General features: G+C 30.3%; 1 protein-coding gene across 1 annotated transcript in view; it reads right to left on the bottom strand.

Moving 5' to 3' along the window:
- Window positions 1-14,669, bottom strand: part of LOC100569590 — a 51,469-nt gene that overhangs the window by 9,416 nt on the left and 27,384 nt on the right. The window contains exon 2 of the mRNA XM_003248113.4: window positions 3,380-3,618. Within this exon, the coding sequence (XP_003248161.1) occupies window positions 3,380-3,618 (239 nt within the window). The remainder of the gene's footprint in view (window positions 1-3,379; window positions 3,619-14,669) is intronic.

The following is a 14,669-nucleotide window of genomic DNA, read 5'->3' on the forward strand; positions in this document are numbered from 1 at the left end:
TAGCATTCTATTATATTTTTATTGACTTAATGTATGTTAAGTTTTTATACAGCTACAATAGCAAATTTGAGGAAAACCAATAACTGTAACACTATACATCTATATCAAGTAAAAAATAAAGATAATCAGTTTGACTACAGTGTTTTTATATTGACATGATTTCCATAAATATTGAACAACACTATCACCAGCAGCTACCTACCTTTTCAACCGTTAATAAACTATAAATTATAGATCAAACAGCGGTTCTACACAGGGGTGGCTCCAAGCCCCCCCCCCCTTAAGTTGTATTTCTAAACAATTTTATACTGTTAAAAACAAAATAACAAAAAAAAATCTTCTAAATTTTCTGAAATTTATGACTTAACCATATTTATCATGTGGTTATAAGTGTAAACCAAAAATTGTGACACGCATTTAAACATTTTTATAGGATTCAATTTTAATTTAACCAAAAATCAAAAAATTATTTCTTATGAGCCATGGAAAGTGCTTGTGGTGCACTTAAGGTACCGCTGTGCACGGTTTTGAAACCGCTGGATTAGACACTAAATTAACAACAATTACCCTTGTAAATGTACCCTGTTGCCCGGGGCGTCAAATTTATATTGACATATTCTGATTGTGTATTATCATTGTTTAAAAATAAAATTAATTTATATAATAACCTTCCATTAAAAGCAATTATTATTACAGCTCAAAAATGTATATTATTTTTATAAATTAGGCAGAGAATAATATCAATTGTTACAAAAAATATTGAAGGTCACTGTTCAACTATAAGCCATGAAAGGTGTTTTGCGTTACCATTATTGTCAATTGAATAAGAAATAACAGGTGTAGCAGATTTTAAAGAATTTTTCAATGTATTTTCAACCTAGGAGAAACTTATAAAATTTGTATTTAGATTGTTATTAAGAAAATCTGTTAAGGAGTTCCATCACTGCCTCTAACCCATCAACTCCCACAGCGCTTGCACTTATTGTAAAAAAATAAATTTACAGGTTGTATAAATAAATTAATAATGTAACAAAAAAAAAAAAAAAAGATTGTTATTATTAAAAAATTAAGAACAGAAAAAATTAATAATAATAAATGATACATTTTTTTTCAGCTTACATTTTATTTTTATAATAAAATGTAGACATTTATACTTACTATACCATAACTATTAAAAACTACTCAATTTTTTTACAATAAGAAATAAAACATTAAACGCTTATAAAGAAATATTTGTTTTACTTAAATTTTTTTGTATAAAAACTATAATTTTATTATTTAACATTGGTTTTCTAATAGAGGTTTTAGAGGATGAATACAATACATGAAAATATGAAATATTGGAACAAATGCAGCTTAGTTACCAAGCGACTTTTGTGAATTTTTTTTCAAAATAGGTATGTGTTTTTGCATGCTCTAGTGGATTGCAAACGGACAACATTATTTCAACCAAAATGTACCAATGGACTTGATAACACGATAGGACTTCTTATAACTGATTTGAATTCGTTAGGACCTAACCTAACTGGTATATGTCTACTTAAGATCGACCAGCCCACTTTTTTAAAATTTTGTTCCTTAACTCCTAAACGTTTTGTTTGTATATTTAAAATTTACAAAATTTGAAATGTTCATTTTTCGATAATGAAATGAAATATCTTAAAATATGGCCTGATCAACGAATTCAAATCAGTTTTCAGAAGTCTTATTGCGTTATCAGGTCCATCGGTGGGATTGACTAGTACATACAAATGAGCACAAATAAAGCGGGCGCTGTTCCGCTATTTTATATACACACAGTCACACACACCAATGATCACTAACCTCGCACACATTTACAAGACCCGCGGGAATATAACTTGAAAATTGCCTATTTTGAACTCCTTAAAAATTGTCCATTTGCGATCCCGGATTCGATAGGTACCGAGATTTTCTGTTTTTGTCTAACATACGCACTACATAGTGTTTTAGACGTGTTTTTTGCCAAACATTCCAATTGATCTATTGGAGCGATAAAATTTCTAAAAACAGATTTGAATTTTTCGTCAAGTCTACTTGAAATCTACTTTCCCATATTTTCGATATTAACTTCTCTAAAAATTGAAATACCAGAATTTTTAAATACTCTTTTTAAACATGGCATTTTTAAGAATTTGGGGGATAATATCAAAAATGTGGGAAAGTCGATTTCAAGTAGACTTAATGATAAATTCAAATCAGTTTTCAGAATCCTTATCGCTTCATTAGATCAATTGGTATGTTTAGCAAAAAACACGTCTAAAATAGGTACTATGTCGCGCATGTGTTAGACAAAAACAGAAAACTACTGTATCAAATCTCCTTAAGGGGTATGAATAGTATTGAAAAAATCTATGAAAATGTACTTTTGTATCTCCAATAATATGGTTTATTGAGCGGTTTGAGAGTAAATAAACCTATTATATACCTATTATTAATATTTTAGAAGAGAAATTTTCGATACTTTAATTACTAAACTTAATAATTCAAATTCAAAAAGTAAAACATCACAAGTTTTAGAGTTAAATATTGGACATTGAAAATAAAATATCGAAAATTGACTCCTATACAAACCTAAATTCTTTTCTTTAATTTGTATAATAGGTGTTCATACTGTAATGTCTCTCAGTAAGCTATATTATTGGAAATACGAAATTAAGTTTCAATGTTTCACTAAAATTCACATTTGTAATTGTTGAGTGTAAAATGTTGCGTTACTGATATGTGCGGGTATGCTCCACTATTTATTTTAAAAACAGACACACAGTCACTCACACTAATGATCACTTACTACGCACACATTTACATGACCGCATGCACATAAATAGAAATTTGCCTATATTGAACTCCTTAAAAACGCATGTGTTGTCTCCGTCTTACAAATCTACAACGATGGAATTATGTTAAAATACGGTACTGTATACCCAAGGAATGAGGATGTGCAGTGGCTGCAGCCCCCCCCCCCCCCCCCCCGAAAAAAATCCTGGCTACGCCACTGAGGATGTGTATTATTTTGCATTTTAAAGAAGGGCCCGCACAGGAACTTGTTGACTAGCGAAAATCGACTATATTTTTTTGTTTATATAAGGTTGCCATTGATCACATAAAATAAAATAGTTATTATAATTATTTTAGACCTATATTTTATATTTGGTCGAAACCAATCAATTGGCTGTGTTCATTTCATTTGTAGTTTAAGATAGGATAAATCCACTAATCCACTGGAATCGTTTGTCACGTACGAAATCATCTATATAGACTACCTACGTCTAGTATATTTTTATTGTAACTCGATCGTTTTTTGTTCGTCTTGCGTACATGATATAGATAAATATAGCTCATACACAGGATATGTACTCACCACTACGGTGACGATGGGCGATATGCTCCCGGGCCGTACGAGACTGAACCCGTAGGTGGCGTGCTCGGTGGCCGTGAGGTTCAGGTATCGGAGGAGTAGCTTCCAACAGTACCCGGCCGGCCCGTCCCACCGGACTAACAGGTGTCCGGCTCGCACTTCGGCCACGCTGCGGCCGCTGAACGTTTCGTTGCCAGCAGCGGCACAGGCCGAATCGTCTCCCAAAGTGGCCGCCACTAAGCCTGCAAAGCAAAACAATGTCAATAACGTGTGCTATGTAATAATAATATTAATTAATTAGTACAAATACACAAGATGAATTGTATTAAAGTCGTCACTCGACAACTCCGCATCATATATTATATTACAATTATTATTATAATAATCATCAAAATCATCGGTTGCTGCAGTTCTACATTAAACTATATATTATATTATATTTTATTATATACTATATAGTAAAGGCAAAAGGTATAATATCAAGGATCTAAATATGGGCTAAAGTGTTATTGATAAAAAAAAAGTTACACAATATTGTTCTAACCACTTAGTAACCAGTAGGCGGTAACCATGTTATTAGAGGCCGGAATTTCGTTAAGTTTCAAGTGCTGACAATAAAATATAAAATCGGTAAAATACGATTGAGGACAACGTCTTTTGGTAACGCGATTGAGAGCGTTCAATATTTAATTATTTTTCCAAATTTAATCTAACCATTATTTGAGCATGATAATCTGTTGATATTGAAATCATTTAGCAATATAATATCTTGTTATTAAAATTCGAATTGAAACTCAAGAAGAAACAATATTGAAAATAACGACGATAGAACAGGGTCAAGTTACTAAGGATAATATATCTATGCCCTATGGTTATAGGTTAAGTAGATTTGGGGGCTTATAGATGATTTGAAAATTTTAATGTTAGTAATTACTAATTACTAATTACTATAGATTTGATTTATCAATATAAATAATTTGTAAAAATGATGTAAGTATAATGAATACTCCTGAATACTGGGTGATCCATGTTTTTCCCAAGAAGGTTGTTTTCTAACGACTTAAAATTGTGTATTAGAAATATTTCAAAAACGTTAGTGATTTTTTAAATAATGAGTGTCACATACCTACGTTAAATGTATCACTCCGTATATATGACTTTCTTTACTACTGCAATGATAATAACATTTTTGCATAAATAGGTGCCTAGTAAATAAGTATATTAGGTACTACACATATTATATTATTATATATTTATAGAGGTTGACAGGTTGTAGGATTGTACTTAGTAAGATGTAGCACTTAGTACCGAGCGTTTCGAGGTTATTATTGATAATTTGGTAAAAGTATTTATATTATGATCTCGACAATACGATGACAAACGACGAAAATCAATTATTATCGTGCAGTGGTCATGACCTTATAATATATACGCGTACCTATTCCATTGCACAGTATTATATTTTGTATTATCAACCAATAAAAAACCGTTCATCGATCGATTCACGTGACCTTTAACACATAATCGATTTCCCTCTATACACAAAGGTTTATAAGTATAAAATTAATCATGTTATCGGTATTATAGTTAGATTGTAGGTATAATATAAAAAATCGTGCGTAGACAAAATCATAGAAAATATAGAGATGTAAGAGACAAAAATATATACTCGCGGTGGGGTAAATGTAACTGACGTTTATATCAACTATATAGAACGATCCTCAAATTAAACGTATATTTTACGAGTCTAATATATTTTATAATAATTAATAGATTAATAGAATGGTCGATATAAAATGTGAAGTTTTAACTAAGAAATAAGGGCTAAGGATAACACAATGTCAGGTTTAAGCTTATGGGGATTGGGGGCTCCAGGCGGCCCAGGGCCCATATAAAATTGACAAGCTTAGGTACTGCTAAAGGTACTTATTTTGTGAGGCCCTCTTATTAATTGAATCTTGTGTGACCCCCCTCCCCCTAAATCCGGCCCTACACAATATAAATTCTCGGAGTATTTAGATATTACTATATTAGACTATTTTCAAAACAGTTATAATGAATATTATATTTTCTGATCATATCAGATTTACATATTACATATTATAGGTATTATAAATAATTAAATAAAATCAATACCAGTATATCAGTTATGTTATTAATACCCTTTCTCTGTTAAATTGAATTTATAAGTATTTAACACTGCCCCTGGCACATAAATATGACTTTTATTATTATTATTATTATTATGTTTTCATTCTCATATACTTACAATATCTAGAAAGAAGTATTAAACTAACATATAAAGTTAAAATCTAAAATATTTTGATTGTAAAATTAAAATTGACTTAGTTATTCAAGTTATACCTACTATGTATGCCACATAGACATAGTTTCCTAAACTACGGCATTTACAAATCACAGGTAGTTAAATATTTATGAAAGAGGGGGAACGCCCTGTTCCTGAATGCACTCTTATGGCTACTTTACCGAAAATATCGAAATCTCCCAAATGTATGATACTTTTTATGGTAATCTTCCTCGGTAAATAACTGAAAAAAAATGTGCGTATATTTTATATCATTAAGGAAATCATTTTGTGTTGTTCACTTGCACAACATAAAATATCGCATTCTGTATTAATAAGTATATACAGTACCAAGTACCTGTACCTATACAGCCTTTATGATTTATGCCTATACTTGATTAAACGTTAAATGTTTTTTACCAAATGTTCCAAACGATATCTTAACGAAGTTGATATAACAGATACTAAATTTAATATTATGTAGGTCCCACAATACCAAATACACCAATTTATATAATATTTGAAATTTATATTATAAAGCTTATGAGTTTACGATTTACCTATGTATACGAACCTATATGCCTATATGCCTATTTGCCTGTGCCCTATGCCCTTGTATATATATCATCTAATATATTAGGTATTGTACACCTATTATTATATTTAATTGTAATGCCAATAAAATGTACAATTGTAAACACTCTTGCCCTTTTTCAATTGGGTATATAATAGTAAGGTTCTACCATAATTTAGTTAGATTTATTATTGAGAAATATAAGAATTACCAAAAGTGTGGTTGCAGATGGACTCAACGAATTTATAGTTGACAGTTAAAATAAAATAATCGTATATCTGAAAGATTCGTCTGAAGTCTTATAAGTGTTGTGTATTAAAAAACTCATCCAGTTTATGAAATACTTTATACATCGCAGACACTCACCATTAACGACAAGTAACTCACGGGGCGTTATTTGGGGGGGGGAGGGATGCAGGGTGTACATTTGCACCAGCTTTTTTTTAAAACGCCTTCTTTGGCCTGCCATCAATAAATATAAGCGCCGATATACCTAAGTGTTTTATATTATATAGCCTATATTTTTCAGTATTAAAAAAAATGTATTGTGCTAATGTTTAATTTCCAAGAATGTTTGACGTGGTTTAGAGGTCCTACAATATTATAAATTACAATTGATAAAATTATAACACAAAACATTGTGCAGAATGGTACCCATAAAATAAATTTCTGATTTTATTTAGCTGGCTATACTATATATTTTGATTATGTAGGTAGAGGGAAAAAATGTGTTGGTTGGGTTCGATTAGGTATTTACTATTTTATTATTAAGGTGTTTTATACCCATAAATTTATTTACCAAGTGTAAATACCAATGTACACTGGTATCCACAATGTAAAATAAATACATTAAAAATACCTACACATAGTTCTTCAAAAATAGTAACAATATTGTAATATTTTCAAAAATTTTTTTTTTTTATGTGGCCTGGTAAACATTTGAATGGCATTTTGGCACCAACAAAAAAAAGTTGAAATGACGCCCCTGGTAACTCACATATGTATAGAACTGTACTCGTTCAGATATTTAGAATATAATGTGTACATATTATATATCTGTAATAATAAGTTTATAATAGTTACAAGCCTACGACTAAAAAATATATTCTACTAAGGTTATTCTAGATTGTTACGAACTTACATAATACATTGAACATTATTATTGCATTCGAGTAACGCCACTCTTATTCTGATTATCGCGGTTTAGATAATAATATAGATACCAAACGTTACCACTTAGGTATCTATATAGCTATGTATATTTTAGGAGTAAAAACGTCGAATCCACCGCAACGGGGCCCCTCCAAACGTCTATATAATATTATTACCATGTTCATAATTGCTTCGTGTCCCCAATCGTCGTATATATTTTATCATAGCGCGGATGGGAGCTAACCTTCTCTTTGAATGTTAATAATAATAAAAAAAAAAACGCTGGTCGGACTCTGTGCGCGTATTACGCAGACGACGGCGGTGACTAGATAATCGAGTGTCAAGGCACGTCGACTATCTGCGACTAATCTTACACGGGTTAATTATAATTACTATATATATATAATGTTATATACCTAGGTAACGATTTTCAATACCAATAATATAGTACCTAGGCACTTATGTTTTTGTTATAATTCGTATTATATTTGTCATTTCGATCCCCGCGCGCCTATATACCCGAGTCACAGTTTATATACATAATATACGACCCAAATTCACGTATCTATACGTACAAATATATCTAAACGATGAGGTCCTTGAATGGTATTTTACAGCACTGACGCGTATTTATATATGTAGGTACACGACGCGTAAATCTCGTTTTCGTTTGACATCCGTGAAGTTAATTAATACGCGTTACCATCAAACTTTTACCGCTCACCGAGCACCGCAATCGAATCTAATTATATAAATTTATAGGCATACTCATTGTGTGTGTGACATATAACTCGTACCTATATGCATAATATAATATTATATTTTGAGCCTGCAGGGTCGCCTTGATTGCGATCAGAAAACGCGCGTTCCGTAGACCGCCCGCGTGAAATCGTATCTCATCCGTAAATTGTATCCGCGCATACCGAAGTCTCAAAAGTCTCGAAAATATTGTGTTATATTGTTTTTAATGTTATACAAAAAAGCGTGTACAAAAATAATCTGATAGTTGGTCCAAGTTCAAAAATATCCTCTCGATGACAGCCGCGGCGATGTGCGAAGATTTCAGTTTTCGATAGAAGGAAAATATTTAAAAAATTTCCCGCATTGAGACTGGCTATTTTCAATATAACAAATACTCGCTATAGCATATCACTATATTAGCTTGTGTGGTAGTCGGTAGGACATTTGGGCTATTACCCGTTTTTAACGTATGGGTGATAAATGAGAATTAAGAAGTACAAATTTCTATAAGTGATGTAGCAAATCATGCGTATTGGAGTAATTCGTTTCAAGAACAACCACTACTATTACTTATTAGGCAGTAAAAAAAGCGCCAAAAGTAATCTCATTCTATGGAAACTCCCCAGTCCGAATATGAGAAATTTAATACAAATTATAGTTTCCGATATAATCAATGTACCTATAGGTTTATTTATTTTAATTTATATAGGTTTATTTGCATCTCACAGTCTAATGTCAAATGACGCCACTGCTACATCGTATTGAAAATACATGAATTACTTTGTTCGACTCAACACGGGACTGTAATTAATATTGTAATATTGTATTCGGTATCTGTATACTATTATACATTTATTGAAAGCAATATATAATACATCCACGGTTTAATATATTAATCTGACATCTTAACATCTAAAATTAAATTATAATGTACATGAGCTGCATAATATAATTGTGTTGGGCAGTGCTTGAATTTGAGGGGGAGACCGGAGAACGTAGAACGACTTTTGTAAGAAATATTTTGACGTAGGTACATGGACGTCATGGAGTCCTTCTGTAGTTCTGACGTTCCGTTCTGCTAACTATATCTTAATCAACAAGACATTTAAATCTTTAGATTTGAATTTTATTTTTTGCACCCTTTTTCTATTTTTTTCCAATTCAAGCACAGGTGCTGGGTAACAATATTATATATACGACGAGGGATTTTCACGCTTGGGTTTCGCCAAGAAATGAAGCATATACAATGTTCAAGTGTTGAAGTGTGCCATTAAAAATTTGAATACAGTAGGTATAATGCATTATACTGCGGCTGCTATAATTAATGATTACACTTACTGCACTTCAATACCTAGTTGACTTAGAGGAACTAGAAAAATTAAAACTATTCAAAACATATAAATCCTTTAAATTTGCTCCAGTTAGAATTTTTAGTGGGATTAACAAGAATATTCAAGAGGATTTGCATGGCCGCAATAAGTCCTCCCTCAAATTTCATCCATGACTATAATATTTGTGTGTCTATATAATATATATTAAATATTTAAACATTTACCATATACATATTATCGTTAAAATAAAGATAAACATGGACATCATATTATATAATAGTCGTCACCTTGTAATTTAAAAACCATATAGGCTTGTATACAAACGATTCATTGTCAACCAGACGCGTTATTGTCTATACGAATAAGGCAAAATTTTACACATGATATTATTTATTATTTTATTAAACTCACTTATTTTTCTTATTATACAGTGTGTCCGTTCTTGTATAAGTAAAACTAAATATATAGGCCTCGGTCATGTGACCTTAGATTGTAATGTGGTTTGTTTTGATAGCTAAATAATAGTACTTATGAAAAAACACATTTTGGAAAAACTTAAAACGTTTAACATAGATAATGCTTTCAGTGTATGAATGCACGCACTATCGAACTGGTGTTTTCATATTATCCACTTATTCCAACTGTTCCTCTATAAAATCGATTAATTTTCAAACTATAGACATTATAGTTGTAACTGCAGAGTAAATTTTAGGTCCAAACGAAAAAGAAGTGACATTTCGTTATTTTTCAAAAATATTCACTGACCTACTGACATTTTTGTTGCTAGTTGGAATGTATAACATATTACACATCTGGACAGACGAATTACGTGCAAAGAAAATTTTCATTTGACCTCATCTAGTCACTATATAATATATATAATATATATACACGCGACATGCCAGTACCTATAATATTTTAGACTTTAGTACAAGACGTGTAATATATTATAATAAATTAGTACTTAGGAACCAGTTTGTATTGGATATTATTTATATTATCTATATATCTTTAGAAATTAGAACCATAACGTATATACTAGCAGACATATATAATATTGTATTAATATATATATATATATATATATATGTATTGGCTAATGTACATATAATGTGTTAATAGGTAATACATTAAACGGATAATTGATGGTTTATTTCGCACCGAGGCCTATCGATCGCAATCCTCTAAGTCCGTTTAGATGAGCTTTTTATATATAATATAGGTATTATATTATAATATACATAATATAGTATAGTGGCAGTATATACATCTTAGGTAAGTATTTGCTATATTATATTGTGCTATTTCGTTTGTGCAATACACGCCCATAATATGAATTCAATAAATACATTTAATATGTTTCGTATTCATAATTTATGTTATAATATAATATATCATCTAGATACAAACGAGAAAGTTTTCGTAATCGATTGTCGCATTTTTTTTATGAATAACAAATAGTAATATACAAATACGATAGTTTTTGTATATCATATTATTATTATTATTATATACTAGTTCAAGGTTAAGGGGAACGGTTGAATTCCACACCGCGGAAAAGCACTAAAACATGCCGACGTCAATATTTTCGAGATTGGAACCTTTGCTAGGCCAATCGGGTATCTATATTTATTCAATATAATTGCAATCGAATCGCGGTATTAAGCTGCGGTAGAGAACCTATAATATATTATGATATATTACAGCTGTAGGTTAAGGCATATGTTTGTATTGTATATAGGTACGCAACGTGTTGTAGGTATAATGTAAATATTATATTGAACGCTATAGACGCATCCAAATCTCAAGTTATATGTAAGATAATATTTTGTGCTTGTATAGTATGTTATTGTGTAAAGAAAAATCGTGCAAATATTAATTAATTTTACATGTTTTTCTTATTGTCTTCAATTTTAAACTAAGAGTAAACTAATAATATTATACTAATACTACCTATAATTGTTATCGAAATAATTATCTTATACTCTTGCGGTTAATCTTTATATTACCTAATTTCTGGAGTGCTGAAAGTTAAAATATTATGTTCAAGTTAAAAAGTTGAAAGTAAATCCAAATGTGTTCTAATTTTAATTCGATAACTTATATATTATTTATTACCGTTTTCACGATTATTACATAAACTTTTTACGCGCAAGTAAATCGCTATATTATGATGATGATCCTGCGTGTATGAATATAGGATTCCACGTGTTATTCGATTAAACTATTTTTGCATAGTGCATGCAAATACGAATAATTTGAATAATTTAAATATAAATAATTGTACATTAAAACAATACCTACTATAGAATCTTCGTCAGTTTAGGGAGCGTGGTTTTCAGGTACAAAATATAAGGTCATGGTCAAAAATGTATGTGCTCGCCGCTTGCGCGGTCTAATTGGTCTGTATATAATATCATCACCGCCGTAACTTATATATAATTAAGCAATAACTACGTTTTTTGGATTTATAATCAACATTTGGTCATACAAATATATATATTGTACATATTATTCCACTTTGAAATCTATGTTTTTAATTTCCAGATCAGTTGAAACACAATATTTTTAAAAACCGTTGATGCGTATATAAGAATCAACAATTGAACAAATATTGTTCTAAATATTTTGAGTGTTTGATGAATAAAAGTGAAATGTATAGTGAATAAATCTAATATATTATATAATATTGGTACCCTGCCAAATCTGTGACGCTTATTCTCCATTCGACAAAAGTGAACAATTTAAAAGTTTATTAATTTGTACTATGTTTTAATGTTTTATAAAGTTTTTAAATAATGTTTTTCGACTACAAGGACGTTATACTCGCGCGCGCGTTCTTAAGTAGTATATATATATATATATATATTATATTATTATGTGAAAGATAAAGATTTCGTGTTTCAATTTAGTCCACATATACGATTATAATATACAATATATGTATAATTATATATAATATCTAACGCATTATGAAATCCTTTATTGGTAAAGGATTACGCGGTAGTAATATTTTTTCGTCTAAATCGAAGTATCAACGGCCGCGGAGTTTATACATAATAGTAATATAATGTAGGTACATATGAGTTAAAGTGGCCTCGAGAGGGTATATTCCGGTACACTCTTTAAATTCACACATAATATATAACGCACATTTATACAGCTGTTCGTTTTGACATGAGATTAAGTAGGTATATATCTATTATATACATATACGTAAATGGAAATGTATACTCGTGCTAGCGCTAATCACCGCATTTACCTGTATATATATATATAGATTATATGACTATACATATATGTACATGTTTTATAAATATATATAGCAGAGTTAAATCGTAATATCATATATTATTATAATGTAGGTAAGTATATGACGCAAAATAATCTCGTGTATTATACTCTCTTTTTGGCGGTACGAGCATTATATACGTTATATTTTTAGGTATATGTATAAAAAAAAATAATAACCCGAATTGAAGCACTGCAACTATATCTATTCTTTTCCACAGTGAATATAGATAGGTATATACGTATATTAGGTATTATTATTAATTATTATCGTGTTACATTATTATTTATACTGCACCGTTGTTATCTTCTATATATTAAGGCACCTATATAACTATATATACCTACTAAACTGTATAAACCTCTCTATATAATCGTGCTGTAACAAACCGCGATCCGAGAAGATTTTTTACCGTACAGGTAGGTAGGTAACCCAACCTAAATGGCTAAATGCTAAATTGTTACATATAAATATAATAATTGTAGGAAGCTGTGGTGGCTATATAGAATTATAATGATATTAGGTATGTAGTATAGTGTAAGTCAGTGGTGCTCAACCTTTTTTTGGCTCACGGCACACGTTTATACATCACAAGTTTTCACGGCACACTCACGCACTTGATAACCATAACAACTTTAAAAACTTCGCTGAAAACACTGTTTTCAATATTTAATAACATTTCTCGCGACACACCTAGACAATCTCGCGGCACACCGGTTGAGAACCACTGGTGTAAGTTAACAATGAGAAACTAGTGTTCATTTTATCTTGTTCTTTGTAGTATTCACATAAACACATGAGGACACCATCGATAAATTTGGACCAATTTAAAGGCGCCGCTGGCTAAAAAGGTTGGGAACCGCTGGTGTAAGACTGCATTGTATTCCATGTACTATTATATATTATAACATTATACATTTATACTATATTAATTTTAATAATGATTTTATTCGCATATCGATCCATTGTCGATATATGTCGCATAATATTGTGTAGAATATTGTAGACGGCTTGGTAATAATTGATATATAATTTACAGATAACAGCTAGCTTCTAACTGTGCGATAATATCGATGACTATGTAAAAATATATTACGCTCCCAAATTTTGGTTTTGCTTTTAACCATAGTGTTATAAATTATAAAATATATATAAACAACGGTGAGTGATCCGTTTATAATTACAGTTGGGTACATTTACATTTATGGTTAAATATGCAGGCTCGTATTCAGGCTACACGTAAATAATTTAGAAAATACCTTTTATATAGGTACCTCTATACCTATCGGCCATATCGTTTAATCTCTTAATGGACAACGCAACATTTGCGGGCTACCTACCGATTGCTATTTTAATATATTATCTACATTATACATTTTAAATACCTTCTTATAACTTATTACTAATAAGTTATTAGTAAAAAACTATTCAATATTATATTATGTACCTACAATTGCAAAAACGTGGTCATTTAATTATCAGGTGAACAGAACGCACCGACTTTACAATTAATAATTAATAACATAGGTGGGTATTGCTTTTACTATTTTTCAGACCTTTTTTTCTACGGATTATTTCTCAATTGCCACTACTCCTAAAACGGGAGTGTTATAATGTTATAATGACTGATACACCGTTGGTTGAGGATAAAGGGTAGTAGAAGTAACTACTAATTGTTTTTAAAATCGATAAATATTAATTACTTGTATTTTTTTTACAGAATTATGATTTATGGAAATAATAAAATAAAAATAATATGTTCATGCAGATTATTGTATAATATATAACTGCTATATTTCCTATTAACTAATTTGAGTTCTACACTGCCCGTTATACGCGTTAAAATTAAAATCATACGATCTGCTGCTGTTCATGTTATAAGGCTTTTTACGTTAAAA

The sequence above is a fragment of the Acyrthosiphon pisum genome, chromosome A2 (assembly GCF_005508785.2).
Source record: "Acyrthosiphon pisum isolate AL4f chromosome A2, pea_aphid_22Mar2018_4r6ur, whole genome shotgun sequence".
Lineage (NCBI taxonomy): Eukaryota > Metazoa > Arthropoda > Insecta > Hemiptera > Aphididae > Acyrthosiphon > Acyrthosiphon pisum.